Source organism: Takifugu flavidus, chromosome 16, assembly GCF_003711565.1.
Source record: "Takifugu flavidus isolate HTHZ2018 chromosome 16, ASM371156v2, whole genome shotgun sequence".
Classification (NCBI taxonomy): domain Eukaryota; kingdom Metazoa; phylum Chordata; class Actinopteri; order Tetraodontiformes; family Tetraodontidae; genus Takifugu; species Takifugu flavidus.
In genome coordinates, this window is record NC_079535.1 from 13,833,698 (window position 1) to 13,849,229 (window position 15,532).

General features: G+C 54.6%; 3 protein-coding genes across 4 annotated transcripts; 1 reads left to right on the plus strand and 2 right to left on the minus strand.

Annotated features, from left to right (window-relative positions):
- Nucleotides 1-481: 481 nt before the first annotated feature.
- On the plus strand, nucleotides 482-5,002 carry ccdc177 (coiled-coil domain containing 177). 2 transcript variants are annotated; one of them, XM_057058420.1, is made up of 3 exons: nucleotides 482-1,044; nucleotides 1,461-4,287; nucleotides 4,823-5,002. In XM_057058420.1, exon 2 carries the CDS (start codon nucleotides 1,473-1,475, stop codon nucleotides 3,924-3,926), a length of 2,454 nt encoding a protein of 817 aa, XP_056914400.1. In that variant the 5' UTR covers nucleotides 482-1,044; nucleotides 1,461-1,472; the 3' UTR covers nucleotides 3,927-4,287; nucleotides 4,823-5,002. The 2 variants fall into 2 exon arrangements, with proteins under 2 accessions (XP_056914400.1, XP_056914399.1); XM_057058419.1 differs by having other exon boundaries at nucleotides 483-893.
- Nucleotides 5,003-5,333: 331 nt separating this feature from the next.
- On the minus strand, nucleotides 5,334-15,443 carry plekhd1 (pleckstrin homology domain containing, family D (with coiled-coil domains) member 1). Its single transcript, XM_057058437.1, has 15 exons — nucleotides 15,123-15,443; nucleotides 10,613-10,874; nucleotides 9,973-10,066; nucleotides 9,812-9,901; nucleotides 9,626-9,702; nucleotides 9,362-9,453; nucleotides 9,242-9,294; nucleotides 8,779-8,873; nucleotides 8,582-8,675; nucleotides 8,361-8,454; nucleotides 8,021-8,150; nucleotides 7,089-7,221; nucleotides 6,685-6,829; nucleotides 6,192-6,335; nucleotides 5,334-6,058 (listed from the first exon to the last, which is right to left on the minus strand). Exons 2-15 carry the CDS (start codon nucleotides 10,765-10,767, stop codon nucleotides 5,901-5,903), a joined length of 1,554 nt encoding a protein of 517 aa, XP_056914417.1. The 5' UTR covers nucleotides 10,768-10,874; nucleotides 15,123-15,443; the 3' UTR covers nucleotides 5,334-5,900.
- slc39a9 (solute carrier family 39 member 9) lies at nucleotides 12,655-15,127 on the minus strand. Its single transcript, XM_057058432.1, is given in 8 exon segments — nucleotides 12,655-13,332; nucleotides 13,335-13,437; nucleotides 13,553-13,687; nucleotides 13,761-13,846; nucleotides 13,921-13,989; nucleotides 14,057-14,260; nucleotides 14,459-14,567; nucleotides 14,707-15,127. Coding segments are annotated over 8 exon segments (933 nt in total). The 5' UTR covers nucleotides 14,803-15,127; the 3' UTR covers nucleotides 12,655-13,201.
- Nucleotides 15,444-15,532: the final 89 nt, after the last annotated feature.

A 15,532-nucleotide genomic window follows, 5' to 3' on the forward strand; every position in this document is an offset into this window, starting at 1 on the left:
GTAACTAAATGATTCCTAACAGCAGTATAAGTCCTAAAATGGTATTGTAAATCAAAGAAATGTCTCAGATGTTTCGTATTGATTTTTTGTTAATGGTTTTAGAGCATCTGTAAAACTCATAGTTGCAAAAATCCGCGACATTAATTTTAATTATAGCTCATTTACCCGACTGGAATCATAATGAGCGGAAGAATAGGGATCTCTGGTGTTCTAGTGCCCTCTAACGGTCACAGGCGGCAGCTGTATATAAATAAATATAAATAAATACAAATGAATCATTCTATCGATCGTTTACTTGAGATTTTTTTCAGCGCAGTTTTTTGTTTTCGAAGCAGTTTTGTAGATTTTTAATCGGTAAATTGATACTTTTCTACAGGAAATCAGAACCATGGAGTGAAACTGTGTGTGTGTGTGTGTGTGTGTGTGTGTGTGTGTGTGTGTGTGTGTGTGTGTGTGTGTGTGTGTGTGTGTGTGTGTTATCGCAGCTCTGCTGGATGCTGCGGATGAGGGTGCGCTTGGTTAATCGCAGCGGACAGACAGTATTTTTAGCACGCTTGTCCCGAGCGGGCGGAGCTTAGGACGCTAAGATGGAGGGATGCTATTGAAGAGAGCAGGTGGAGAGGGCTGAGGGAGAAGATAACAAGATACTGACATCAGGGAGGGGAAAAGGCCATCGTGAGGTTTGCGCGTGCTTCTTTCATCGGATCTCTCCGGCTCCGTCTCCGCCTGCGGCTCCGCCTGTTTCCGTCGTGTCGCTGGAGGTTGCGATGATGTGATGCTCCATTGTCGGACCGACGGCCTCTGAAACCTGATATTATGCAGGGAACAGGGGGCGCTGGGTGGATTAACGGGGAACAAAGCACCGGATCGGAAAAGAGTTTTCACTCTGGCAGGTCAGTGCTGTGGACCAGAATCAGGCACAACACCGCAGCAGATGCAGCCATTTTTCTTTTTTCTCATGAAATCTGCCTTTAAAATTCCATCCTAATGGCGTTCTGGTCTCTCAGAGAAGCGTCCAGGCCTTTACTGTCAGATGTGCTGATGGTGAGCAGATGTGTTTGCTGCAGAGAACCATCTTCATGGGCTTTAAAATAAACCTTTACGAGGACCTAGTTAATCATTTATGGTGCACCATCTGATTTCAGACCTATTTGTAGGCTGAATGTGTGATGTAGTGTGAAAAATATTGCTGTGAGTAATCAAATTCTCTCAGCCCAGTAACTTTGCCAAAAATAGACCCTCCATTGTAGCGCTGTGGTGGGTTTTTGTATGTTGTGTCAGTTCCCTGGAGGAGAAATGTCTCATCTGGGGTAGAAATCAGTGCATGAATGTGCATCCATGTGTGCGTGAATCCCTGAACCTGCGTCTTGACCCTCCCCCACAGACGTCATCTGTCTTTAGCTGCTGTCCCGTCTCTCTGAAACATCTCCCCTGTCACTCATGCTCCCTTCTCCCTGCAGTATTAGCCAACTATGGTTGACCCCTCGGAGGCTGAGGAGCAGAACAAGTGTAAAGGTCCACAACTCGACCCGCCAGCCGTCGCCGCCGATGACGCTCGACCGTCCCAGCAGAGCGACTGCACGTCAGCAGAGGAGGACGGGGATGGCGAGTTTAAAACCCCACCCACAGGCAGTTCTGAACCGAGCCCCTGCCACATCCCAGCAGCTTCTCATGGACCCCCACCTCAGCCACCTCAGGCTCAAATGGACAGAGATGCGGCGCCCAAACTGCACCTGGATCTCTACAACTTTGACTCGCCAGCCGCAGAGGGCAGCCGCTATGTGCTGACCAGCCCCCGCTCTCTGGAGGCGTGTGCTCGCTGCGGGGTCAAGCCCGTGGAGCTCTTGCCTCGCCCGCTGTCCGACTTCGCCAGAGAGGCTCCTGGCCGCAGCATGCGCGTGGCGACGGGGCTGTTTGAAGTGTACGAGAAGGACCGGCACGCCAAACTGAGGCAGTGCAGGGAGGAGAGGGAGAGGGTGGTCAGAGAGGAGAAGAGGAGGATCCTGCAGGCAAACGCCGACGGCGGCAGCGGCGTGACGTCTTCTGGCTCCACGCAGCCTCTGACCTCCAACGCTGTGACCTCCAGCTCAGGCCAGGAGGCAGGAACGTCCTCTGGAGCTGCAGCATCCAAAGCATCCAAAGCTCCCAGCCACGTTATTAACACCGCTCCTAAATGTGGCCCAGCTAAATCACCTCAGTCCTCCAAACCCGGTTCCACACCAGCTGTGCTTTCCAAGGTGGTTTTCCAAGGAGCCTCCAAGCCTCCTTCATCTCAGCACCTGAAACCCACTCGGCTGCTTTCGTCTGGCCCCCCGCAGGTCGTCAGGAAGGCATCAGGGGGCAAATCCTCAAACACTTTTCCCAGATCAGGACCCAAAGCCCCGTCCTTCCCCAGAGCCAACTCCACGTTAACGTCATCCGTGACCAAGTCTGGGGCGCCGCCGAACGGCGTGACGGGAGGCCTGTACTCCCAGCACAACGGCCATCTGGGACTGAAGGTGAGAGGAAAGAGCCATTCCATGGAATCCTTGCAGAGGAGGATGGATCCCATCTGCTCCTCCAACTCTGCCATGAATACCACGACCTGCACATCGTCAGAGTCGGGCGCCTCCTCTTCCTACAGTTGGGACGGCGCCCGAGACCCCTGGAACAAAATGTCCAGCCCCCGAGCGTGCGCCATGGCCACTTTCAACTCGCTGATAGGCCGCAGCTTCAGCCTGGGCGATCTGAGCCACTCTCCTCAGACCATGCAGAAGGTGGAGCGCATCGTGAAGGAGGTGAAGCGCCGAGGCTTGAAGGCCGTGTCCGAGCGCGACCGCAAGATCGCCGCCCTGATGCTGGCCAAGTACCAAGAAGAAGACCTGATGAGTCAGACCCGCTACGTGGCTCACCTTCACTGGGACAGCGAGCGCAGAATGGAGGAGCTACGGCGAGAGCAGGAGAACAGGGAGAAGCAGCGCAGCATGATGGAGTACCAGCGGGTGTGGCACACACAGGTGTCCCTCCGACAGCAGCGACTCAGCCACCAGGAGCAAATGTCGGCGGCCGCCAAGATGCGTCAGGCCGAGGAGAACGAGGAGCGGTGGAGGGAGCTGTCCGAGCAGCAGGAGCGCAGCCGTCTGCTGAGGCTACAGCAGGCAGCTCGGGAGGAGAAGCACAAGAAAGTTCTCCAAGAACAGAACCTGAAGGCCCTGGAGGAGGAGAGGGCAGCCATGCTGGAGCAGGAGAGGCTCCTCTTGAAAGAAAAGCTCACCATGGCAGAGCTGAAAAGACAAGAGAAGGAGCACCAGGCGCAGGAGGACCGACGAGGCCTGAACAAGGCTGAGCGGAGACGCCACGCCGCTCTGATCCAGGAGATCGCCCGGAGGGAACAGGAAGAGAGGGAGGAAGCCAGGAGAGCGGCGGAGGAGAAGCTCAGCCGCTCTCTGGAGAACTACGAGCAGATTGTAGAGCGGCGAGGGCAGGAGCTCAAGGAGAAGGCCAAGCGTGAGGAAAAGCAGATCCAGAAGGCACGGAAAGCAGCGGAGAGACGCGACAAGCAGCAGCAGCAGCTCTTGGAGGCCCGCATGAAGGAGGCAGAGAAACGGGCCAAACACGCCGCCGTGGTGGCCGAGGAGAAGGCCAAGGAGAAAGCCCAGAGGGCCGTCCAGAGCCGCCAGGAGAAGGAGCGACTCCAGAGGCTCAACAGGCAGCGGGTGGAGGAGGAGGAGAAGCAACGGCGCCTGGAGCTGCTCCAGTCCATCGAGAGGAAACTGGAGAAGAGCGAGCAGATCTTCAAAGAAAAGAAGGCGGTGCTGGAGAGCGCTCGCTCCGTGGCCCGAGCGTCCTTTCACGTGCGGGACAAAGTGCGAGAGGAGACCAACGTGCGCACATTTGATAAAATGGTTCTGGAGGCTCAACTCAAAGCCAGCCTGGATGAGAAGTGACAGGAATGTTGGTGCTTCTCCAAGGAACAGCCCATCAAGACTCCTCTCCCACCAGCCGCTTTGACAGATTTCTTACCTTTTTTTGGTCTCATCACAGCAAACACAATCATTTTGGATGTTGGACGGATGCCTCTGAACCTGTAGACCCCCCCCACCCCCCAGCTGCTGGACTCCAGCCTCCAGTTTTACTGGGAAGCACAACTCCATGACAACGACAGGAGGAGAGGACTTGTTGAAGGCTGATGAGACGTGGTGCAGGGATGGAGCCCGACGCCTGAGCTGATGAGGCTTCAGAGGTGGCTGACAACTGGGCCCCTCGGGCCTCGTCCCCCCCACCGTCGGCAGCAGCCCCGGTCAGCAGGTACGACTTTTCTGACGTCCTGAATCCACCAAATGCAGTGAACTGATGCTGACGGTGCAAAAAGGCTTTTACTGGGCAGCTGGTGGCCGCCAGGCTCTCTGCTGGCGTTAATCCTCAAAGCTGCCAGATTAATAAAAGAGGAGGGGAGCAGAGCGAGGCTGTGCTCATGTAGCTGTTGCCATGGTGACGGGAACCAGGACGGCGCATCAAAGGGGAATGGCTGTGTAGGGAGTGTGTGGGAATATGTGGAACCCTCCCGCAGCTTTACTGGGGGGCACCTAAAAGCTGATTATATCACCACCGAAACGAGCCAGAGACGCTGCGTTAGAGCGGCAGACCGGTCTGTTCTGGTCCAAGCAGACTCCCTCCAGGACGTGGTGTCAGGCTAGACAGGACAGAGCCGATTCAAGGTGGCGATGCTGGCGTTGCAGTCAAACTCACTCACTATAAGAGCAGTAATATGGTTTTTAGAACATCCAGCGCCAGGATCGTGGTGATGACGTGTCCTCTCATCAGTTCTGATCCTTGTTTTCAGGTCCTGGAGCAGACGGGCAGCTGTGACGTCGTCTTCAATCTGGATTTGATTTTCCCTCCCACTGAACTTGATGGGTAAAACACAAGGTTTTTGGTGAAAATGACGTGTTTCCTTGCTGTTAAAGACAAGATCCTGTTTGTAACCTGAACATGCTGTTGTAAAGAAATTTGTCCAAATGAAGAGATTTCCTCATTTGAAATTTGTAAATCTGCTATCAGTCATGCTGCTGAAACAGGAAGTTGCGCATGTGCACAAAGTACACGTCGGAATATTTGAATATTTGCTTCTTATCACTAAATCTTCTTTTATGGATAAAGTTATTTTCAGACTGAAAGCGTGAGGCCGCTGCTGTAATGGCCGTCGGCCACTAGGTGTCACTGTTAACCCCTTTGTCTACTTTCACTGCTGGGATGCGACAACTTCCTGTTTCAGGCTGGTTTTGGATCTGGATTTGAGACGTTTATTTCAGCAGGTTGCAAACTTTATAATTATAAGTGTTTGAAGCGACCCGTGCGAGGTTCAAACACAACTTTATTGACAGCCAGTCACTCAGTGCTGTCCAGGCTTTTCCTCCACATCTTCCTTGAGCTTCCCTTCATCCTCTCATTTGTCTTGAACTGCTTTGAGTTGCGTCACTGAAGACGCAGCCATATTGAAAGAGAAAGTCGCTACACAAACTGCGATACAATCCAAAACAGCGATTAAAAGAGACATTTTACAATAGGAATTTGACTTGTTGTCCTCTAAACAATAAAAGTCAGTCAAACGCTGTTGACTGACTGTTGTCTAAAACAGTCACGTCGCTCTAATGTGTCAAACTTACTAAAGGTTTTTGGAAAACACGTTCTAGTATATTACAACAAAATTTAGCATATTTACTAGTATGTATTCTAATACTTGTTACAACCAGAAAATTAGCAGATGACTGCGTCGTTTCTGAGTGATGTCACTTTGAAGGTGGTGCAGACGAAGGTTGACCTCATGTTTTCAGGCCTTTTCAATATTTTTCTAAATCTTTGGTCAAGTTGTGGGACGGTCCCGGGCCCTCACGCAGGAAGACTCGCCGGCCCGCCTGCTCTCAGTTCTCCTTCTTGCCGGCGGCGTCCTTGCGAGCCATGATCTTGTAGACGCTCTCTCTGAAGCTGCTGTCGGAGGTCAGCCGCCGCGCCGTCTCCCGCAGCTCCTCCATGCTGCGCTCGTCGGCGCCGGTGACCGCGAAGGATTTGGAGTGTTTCACTGCGACCAGAGCACAACGTGGATTAATATTCACACTGGTCAAAGTGGCTCTAACGGACGTGAGAGTGTGGGTCTGAGCTGGACCCTGGACAGACTCCTGCATACTGGGGTGGCCCAGCTCTGGTGGACTTACACCAGTGGCGCCTGGAGGCCCTCCTCTGGATCCTGCAGCTCTTGATGCGACGGGCTGCGGCCTTGTGCAGGTACACGGCGTTCTTCATGATGGATGGAAGCTTGGCCTCGATCTCCGCCGCGCAGATACACTCCTCAAAGAATCCTGGTTGCAACACAAACATGGAGGATAGTTCAGGGCTGCCCCTGCCGGGAACGTTTCCAACTAAACAGCCCTCCAGCAACCAAAGCAATGGTCCCTCTTCTTTCTGTCTGTATCCTGCAGGAATATTAATGTTTTTTACCTTTAAAATCGTTCAAGCGCTGACGGGCAGTTACAAGCTCTGTCCACTGGGGGCAGCGTGTGTCCGCTCACCTGTGTCAACTGTGCGCGTTTAACAGCAACAATCTTAAATATTCTGACATAATAGCTGGTGTTTTTACTCTCTGAGACGTAACAGCTCCAAATGCTGGTGCTGGTACGTGCACGTGCGCGCGTGCGCGAGGACACTCACTCCTCAGCTGGGTCACGTTTCCCCTCATCTGCTCCTCCGACTCTGCGCTGCGCTCCAGGGAGCTCAGGCCTTTCTCCAGCTCCTGCAGAGCCTCCTCGGCCTCCTTCAGACGCTGCTCCAGCTCGAGCCGAGACTCCATCTCCGCCTGGCAACAAAAGACGCGGGAAGAGGTTTGATACGGAAATATAAGCATTTAATGTCCATGTTAAATATTCCTTTAAGGTTCATTTAAACCGCTTCTTGTTACCTTTAAAACGGTAGCTGCGCTCCAAAGAGTAAACAATAATCATTAAAAAGCCATTTAACGTGATATTTTGTCTGCCTTTCAAACTGATCTTTGATGATATCAGAGATTTGATTTTTGTCTTTCGGCGTTTAAAGCAACAAAATGCAGCCGCAGTCACCCGCAGTTCGGCCTCCGTCTGGTTCTTGTCCACACTGAGCTGAGACAGCGACTCCTGCAGCGTCTGAGCCTGAGACCAGTAGAACTCTCTCTCCTCCTGCAGGACTTTCGCCATCTGCTCGTTGTCCTTCAGCCTGACGCGCGCGCGCACGCACACACACACACACATACATGCAGGTCAATTCAAAATGGGAACGCGTCATCCCAACTTAACTCATTAAAGACACCGAACCAGCTGACTGACGTCAACAAACCGCTTCTCAAGTTGATCGATTTTCAGGTGATGTAAAACATCGTCCGACCAGCAGGGGGCGCCGCAGCCGCCGCGCTGACGTCATCGTTTCAAAATTCAAACTAACGGCGGTAAATACAAATATTCTACTGAATCCAAACTATTCTGATAATCGTTACTTTAAAAAACAATATAATTTCATAATTTCATGTGCTGGAGCTCACGCACGCGCCCGTGTGGCAGCGAGCGCCGCAGCTATAAAATCGCCGCCTGGACGCTTCCTACCGGGTCTCGACAGAATGAGACAGAAAACCCAGCCGGATCCGTCCGGTCCTTCCTTCAGGATTCTCTGAGCAGAATCATGGTCCAAAAGCTAAAAAAAGCTAAGCCTAACCCTCACCAGCCACCCTCCAGTGCCGCTCTGGGATATTTATTCCTTCTAATATTGTAGTTTGAAACAGTTAAAGTTGTTTGGAAAGGACATTTCCAACAAATAGCACAAATTCCAGTTCACCAAGCAGCTTTAAAGCGCCGCTCTGGGCTATTAAAGATTTACAGGAGTGGATGATGGGAAAGGAGGCCAGCGTTTCCAGGACGCAGCGTTAGTGCTGCTCCATCGCTGCTGCTGATCAATACCTGCTGCAACACTTTCCACCCGCAGCCTCCCGTTACCATGACGATTCATCACAACCACAACTCACTTCTCTTCCGCCTGCTGCTTCTCCTTCAGCAGGACCTTCATCTCCTCCTCGATGTGCTGCAGGTCCTTCAGCAGCTCCACGTCCCCTCCGTCCTCTCCGTCCCCTCCGTCCCCTCCGTCCCCTCCGTCCTCTCCGTCCCCTCCGTCCCCTCCGTCCCCTCCGTCCCCTCCGTCCTCTCCGTCCCCTCCGTCCTCTTCGTCCCCTCCGTCCCCTCCGTCCTCTCCGTCCCCGCCGTCCCCTCCGTCCCCTCCGTCCCCGCCGTCCCCTCCGTCCCCTCCGTCCCCGCCGTCCCCTCCGTCCCCTCCGTCCTCTCCGTCCCCTCCGTCCCCTCCGTCCTCACTGTCCCGGGTCTCCTCTGCCGTCTCCGTAGGTTTCTCCTCCTGCTCCTTAACCCCCAGCAGCTCCAAAGTTCTCTGCTTCTCCTGAGAAAGTTCCTGAAAAAGGCTTCAGCTCTGTGTCTGCTTATGTAAGGACCCTTTGTGTAATACATGTGTAATACATGTGTAATACATGTGTAATACATGTGTAATACACGTCTATAACATGTTTCTGCCATCCTACCTGGATGGAGTTCTGCAGCGCGGTGGTGAGCCGGCTCAGCTCCTCCTTCTCCCTCTCGACTCCTCTCAGCGAGCGAGCGGTCCCGTCCAGATCGCTGCCGCAGACGCTCCACGTTAATTACACACACGTTAATCACACACACGTTAATTACACACGTTAGCAGCGCGTTCGTGTAATGGAGAGGCAGGCCTGTGTACTGTTTGATGTGCTCCTGCTCTGCCTTCAGCTCCATCACCACCTCCTCAAACTTCAGCTTCTCCTCCTCCAGGACCAGATTGAGTCGCTGCAGCTCCTGAACACAAACACGTTGGTTCAGGTGATGCAGGAGGAGGACGAGGACGTGGACGAGGACGGGGACGTGGACGAGGACGAGGACGTGGGCGAGGGCGTGGGCGAGGGCGAGGACGAGGACGTGGACGAGGACGTGGACGAGGGCGAGGACGAGGGCGAGGACGAGGACGAGGCGAGGACGAGGGCGAGGACGAGGGCGTGGGCGAGGACGTGGACGTGGACGAGGACGAGGGTGAGGACGTGGGCGAGGACGAGGACGTGGGCGAGGACGAGGGTGAGGACGTGGACGTGGACGAGGACGTGGGCGAGGACGAGGACGAGGGTGAGGACGAGGACGTGGGCGAGGACGTGGACGTGGAGCAGCCTCACCTCCCTCTGCGCCCTTTGGTGGCTCAGCTCTTCGGTTTCCTCCATCAGTTTATCTGGACGGAGACAACGTGAGACGCGTCCCCTCCAGAAGGTGAATGTGGAGCGGGCGGAGGTTCCTACCCAGATACTCCTGCTTCTCCTTGGCCAGCTGCAGCCCCTGAGCCTCCAGGCTCTCGATCATGGCCTCCCCCAGCTGAGCGTTCCTCCACGTGCTGTTGGGTGGAGAACACAAGCACCTTCTCCTGTCACCTGCACACACCTGGAGTGTGACGCTCACGCGACCACGTCCCCTAGTTCTGCTGCCTGTTGGTGCCTCCGGGTCTAAAGAGTTCTGACTAACCACTGATCCTCAGCAGCGTTGAGAGCGTCTCAGATTTCACTCACACTTTCCCTGAATCCTGCAGCATCTCCATCCACTGGACCTGCTCGTCCTCCGAGTCTGCAGCCAAGACGATGGCGCCCTGCAGGTCACGCACACACACACACACACACACACGCACGCACACACACACACACACACACTCAACAACCAGACCACAGGTTCGTGTCTGCAGACCGGCGGGACCTTACGGTGAAGTCCTCCAGGTTGACCACGATGGCGAAGGGCATGCCGGCGTTGGGACTGGGCGCCACCACGCACCCTCCCAGCGGGACGACGCCCTGAGGGCCCAGCAGAGAGGCCTCAGCATGGGTGCAGATGTTTGGCTCAGTGTTTGTGGGAGCGTTCTCACCTTGGGGTGGATGTTGAAGTAACTGTTGGTCTCAAAGTTCCTCTTCTCGCTCTCGGCGTAGTAAAGCAGGAAGCTGTCTTTGATGATGAAGAACCTGTTGGAGAACAAAAACATTTAAAGCTGCTGGACCAGCCTCACCTGCTGGACCAGCCTCACCTGCTGGACCACCCTCACCTGCGGGACCACCCTCACCTGCTGGACCACCCTCACCTGCTGGACCACCCTCACCTGCTGGACCAGCCTCACCTACTGGACCAGCCTCACCTGCTGGACCAGCCTCACCTGCTGGACCACCCTCACCTGCTGGACCACCCTCACCTGCTGGACCACCTCACCTGCTGGACCACCCTCACCTGCTGGACCACCCTCACCTGCTGGACCACCCTCACCTGCTGGACCACCCTCACCTGCTGGACCACCCTCACCTACTGGACCAGCCTCACCTGCTGGACCACCCTCACCTGCTGGACCACCCTCACCTGCGGGACCACCCTCACCTGCGGGACCAGCCTCACCTGCTGGACCACCTCACCTGCAGGCCCACCCTCACCTGCTGGACCACCCTCACCTGCTGGACCACCCTCACCTGCAGGCCCACCCTCACCTGCTGGACCACCCTCACCTGCTGGACCACCCTCACCTGCGGGACCACTTGGCTGACGGCCGTCCGAAGGGTCTCTTCCACAGGACACCATGCAGCTGCACTTTGGTGCTGATGTCCAACGCCTCCGAGTCCGACTGCTCCATGGATGACCAGGGTGACAACAGAGACGTCCGAGACGAGGAGGGAAACATTCTGCCTGGGGGGAGGAGCCAATAGAGCGATCGAGCGGTGGGGGTTCAACAACGTGATCTCACCAATCGATGGATGGATGGATGCTGCTGCTGCTGCTGGAGGTCAGCTGGAGGCAAATGGAGGGAGGAGAGAGAGGGAGAGGACGGATAGAGGGAGAGAGAGGGGGGAGAGAGAGGGAGGGAGGAGCGAGGGAGGGAGGAGAGAGAGAGGAGAGAGGGAGGGGAGGGAGGAGAGAGGGAGGAGGAGAGAGAGAGGAGTTGAGGAGCAAGGGAGGGAGAGAGAGAGAGGAGAGGAGAGAGGGAGGAGAGGGAGGAGAGAGGGAGGGAGGAGGCAAGGGAGGGAGAGAGAGAGAGAGGGAGGAGAGAGGGAGGAGAGGGAGAGAGAGAGGGAGGGAGGAGAAAGGGAGGGAGAGAGAGAGATGGGAGGGAGAGGGAAGGGAGGGAGAGAGAGGATAGACGGATCGATTTCGGGGGAGAGAGAGGAGGGGAGGAGGGAGGATCGAGGAGAGAGAGGGAGGAGAGCTGAGGGAGGGAGGAGGGAGGGGAGGGAGGGAAGGAGCTCGGAGGGAGGAGAGAGGGGGAGAGGGAGGAGAGGGAGGGAGAGGAGAGAGGGAGGAGAGGAGAGGGAGGAGAGAGAGAGAGGGGAGAGAGAGAGGGAGGAGGGAGGGGAGGGAGAGAGGAGGGGAGAGAGAGAAGAGGAGAGGAGAGAGGGAGGAGGGGGAGGAGAGGGAGAGAGGGGAGAGAGGGAGGGAGGGGAGGGAGAGAGAGAGAGAGAGGAGAGAGAGAAGAGAGAGAGAGGAGAGGGGGGAGCGAGGGAGGGAGAGAGAGAGAGAGAGAGAGAGGAGGAGGGGGAGGGGGAGGAGAGAGAGGAGGGGAGAGAGGAAGAGGGAGGAGGAGGAGAGAGAGAGAGAGAGAGAGAGGAGAGAGAGAGAGGAGAGAGAGAGAGGGGGGGGAGAGGGGATATTATGATTTCGTTGGCTAAACCAGGCTCAGATTAATGTTGCAGGGGCCCAACTGCAGATTATAAAGGCATCGACAGCTCGACCCTCAAATACATCCTGCAACATCATCAGGATTATGCAGGATTGAGCCTCACAAGAGGATTAACGCCACACATTTGAGCTTTTTAAAAACTTTATCAGGATTATCTCTTAGGTAGATGTAGTCAAAGGGTTGAGGACCTAAGAATTAAAAAGGATTTGTTGGCACCTAGTGGCAAAAATCAAATGATCTCCTATCCGAGCTCGTTAGAGGACTGGGGGGGGGGGGGGTCACCTCCACACCATCCGCGACAGAACCCCCCCCCCCCCCCCACCCCCCCCCACCTGCCGCCGCCGTCCTGCAGCTTTATCTATTTATTTTATTTATCGGCCGTTTCAAACGTGTGTAAATGCAACAATGATTATTCACGGTGACAGAGATGATGCTGTTAAAGTTAAAATGGAACTGACGAGTGATCGCGGCTCTGATGCAACAAACAGGAAGTGCAACCACAACAGGAAGTAACTCTCTTCACCGATGACACCAAACTTATTCTTGGTTAATTGACCAAACTTGTCCCCAACGAGCATGAAAGGAGAACTGATCAAAATCAGCTGGGGAGCCAAAGCTCCTAGTTCCTTCAGGGAAGGGACCACCTTCAGGGACCACCTTCAGGGAAGGGACCACCTTCAGGGACCACCTTCAGGGAAGGGACCATCTTCAGGGACCACCTTCAGGGACCACCTTCAGGGAAGGGACCTCTTCAGGGACCATCTTCAGGGAAGGGACCACCTTCAGGGACCATCCTCAGGGACCAGTTTCGGCCAGCTGAGGATCGCGTTCATCAACGCTCCGAGCACCCGTCCACGTTAGGACTGAAGAAAAGAGGAAGCGGAGCGACGCTGGTGGGGCCTTGAAAGCTTTAATGTGAAACTGGAACATTTACAGGAATCCAAAGAAAAGGTCAACTGTCCCCCCTGACCTCAGGCCAGACCTCCCCACCAGACAGAGAAACTGGCCCCCAGCTCGCGTTCAGGGCGGGCCTCTGCGTTGCCATGACAACCCAGTGGGACGTTGCCTTCAGGTTCTGCTCACTAATATGGCACTTGCAGTTGTGTTCCAATGGTGCTTGTCAATTCATTTACAAGATTTACAGTTGAAGTTTTCTAAAAAGTTGCCTCTCCAAACCTTTAAAAATCCCACGGTGCAACTTTGCCTCTAATAAACTTTCCGTTCTTTCACTTTGGACTCACGAAACCTGAAAAAGTCTCACGGGGATGCGAAGCAAAGAGGGTTAAAGGTCCACAGGTCTCTGAGAGGACAGCTCCTGGCCTTCCTCCCCGGGGCCTGCAGCCGGGCTCAGCTCCAGACGCCCGGGTCCAGAGGCAGAACTGGTCCCCATACGTTGGTCCAACATTAAGACGTGTGTGCTGGTGAGGCCCCCGCTGTGGCTCTAATGGTGGTGGCCCACGGACAGCACCAGCGGGATCAGACAGCCCAGCACCACCAGAGCCAAGACCTCCACCTTGCTCAGTCCCTTGTTCCCGCTGCCTCCGGCGGGGGCGTGGCTGTGCCCTCCGCCCCGACCTCAGGAAGGACGTGCACAGTGGCCACGTAGAGGAAGGTGCCGGCAGAGAAGAGCATGGCGACGCCAGTGGCGTTGATGTCTGACAGCGCCTCCTTGCTGCTCTGAGAGGGGGGAGACAGAAAAACCTTTCAGGCTTTCGTCAGGTTGCTGAACTTCAAACCCAAAGAGCCCGAAGGCGCCGCTGCAGCACCGAGGTGCGATTTCCTTGTGCTTTACCTGACTGAGGCCTAAAAAGGTCAGCATGGCGAGGACCGGCGCTGCCAGTGCGAAGACCAGGAGATGCTTGCGGATGCGGTTCCTCTCAAGACCGGCATGCATCAGGAACGACACCAGACCGAAGGCCGCAGGGGCCTGCAGCAACAGGACAGCTCACCGCTACAGCAGAATTCTTTGGACCGTTCGCTTCTGAAAAATGCTGTCTGACCTTGTGCAACATGATGGCTACAAAGACGATGAGCTGGACGCTGGTCTGAGACGTGGAGGCAGCAGCTCCGAGAGCAACTCCGTCAGCTGAGGACCAAACACAAGGACGCCTTACAAAGGTGGCGCTTACAGCGGACCAGTCAGACCAGTGTGTGTCCCACCTGCCGCGTGCACCACCAGACCCAGGGTGGTGGTGATTTTGGAGGAAGCCGCCCTCGCCGACTCGGGATCTAAAGCGGAGGAGACGTTGTGAGGAGAGAAGATGCAAACCACTGTCTCCACAGAGGTCAGACTGACCTTCAGCGCTGTGCACGTGAGAACTGCCTATCTGGTCCACCAGCAGCATGAAGACAAAGCCCAAGACCAGAGAAACGCCGATGCAGGCGTGAAGCTGCTCGTGAGCGTGCTCGTGTTTCCCACCGGTGCTCAGAACCGCCTCCACTTCAGCCTTGGTCTCAGACACTTCTGCAGCCCCACCGTGCCCGTGATTCTGGTGGCCACCTGTGGAGGGACGGGTCAGATCCATCTGATACACAAATGTTCACTGAGCAAACAGGGTTACGCAAGACAAAAGCAACCATGGACTTTGTTCTCTATAAATAAAGAGACGACTCAAATGTACATTAAGGTGCACAAAGGTTGCTGATTGTACATGAAGCAGGGATGGTCTGTTGTTGGGGCTAAAAAGAAACCCTTCACCTTCGAGGAGCTCCTCATAAAGTGCGTGGACGCCCTCGGGGATGATGACGGCCAGAGCGGTTCCGCACAGCAGCCCGGCCCCCAGGACGGTCACCAGCTTCAGCTTCTCCTGCACAGCCGGGCCCAATGAGACGGGCCACACAGGGACAATGGAATCAACAGCGAGTCCAACGGAACCCACGGCGGAGGACTGCCCTCCCTGTTTTGACAATGCTAAGTTGCCAAAGACGTGAAAGTGTCGACCTTACCTCAGAAAAATTGACCGCTAACGGAATTATTCCTGCGACATAACATCCCACCAACATCGCGAGCGACAGCAGGCTGATGGAGCTAAAATCGTCCATGATTGCAACTTTCTCTTCAGCTACACTACAAAGCTAAACCACACACATAAAGGCGATTTTGTTTCAAAGAAAACGATTTCTTCCCCGCATGTGTCGGGTTAAATCGCACTTCCAACACACCTGACGACAGCTTTTAATGAAATAAATATCGCGCCTCTTCCTGGATTTAAGGACCTAAAACAAACATCCACGTTAACTTAACAGGGACGTTGCAGATGTTGGCCTCGAATGGTAGCTAAGCTAATTGGCCACAGTATTTGCCACCGCTTAGGAATCACAAATTAAATACGTCAAAAGGTCCGGCTGAAAACGTTTGTTACCCCGCATCGTTTATCCTGCTGTCAAAAGCGATATTGCGACTATCCTTGATGAGCAGCTAGCTCAGCAGCTAGCAAAGCAGCTAGCTCAGCGAACATCCCCGTTGTTTGTGCCGGAGAAGCACTTCCGGGTAAAAATTGCTGCCACGTCATATCTTCTTCTGTGGTTCTTGCGGAAGTTCTTTCCGCGACACTGCCCCCTCAGGAGAAAACGGTCACCTACACAATAGGTAAAAGTGGGAAGCTCGGGGAAAAAAATCTATATTTTCCTATGAAATCAGAAAAGATACTGTTTTTAGCATGTTTTCTATCATGAAATGGCATAAGCAGAGCACAACCGGTTTAATAGAACCTATAAAAGAATCAACTGTCTTCAGAACATTCTCATATTTTCAGCAGTCACTTCAATAATG

Excerpts from the sequence above, each read along its gene's own strand:
- ccdc177 (XM_057058420.1), top strand. The coding sequence starts at position 1,473 with ATGGTTGACCCCTCGGAGGCTGAGGAGCAGAACAAGTGTAAAGGTCCA.
- plekhd1 (XM_057058437.1), bottom strand. The coding sequence starts at position 10,767 with ATGTTTCCCTCCTCGTCTCGGACGTCTCTGTTGTCACCCTGGTCATCC. Across the intron at positions 8,676-8,778 it reads GAGCAGGAGCACATCAAACA|CGATCTGGACGGGACCGCTC; the intron begins GTACACAGGCCT and ends CGTCTGCGGCAG. Across the intron at positions 8,455-8,581 it reads CGCTGCAGAACTCCATCCAG|GAACTTTCTCAGGAGAAGCA; the intron begins GTAGGATGGCAG and ends AGCCTTTTTCAG.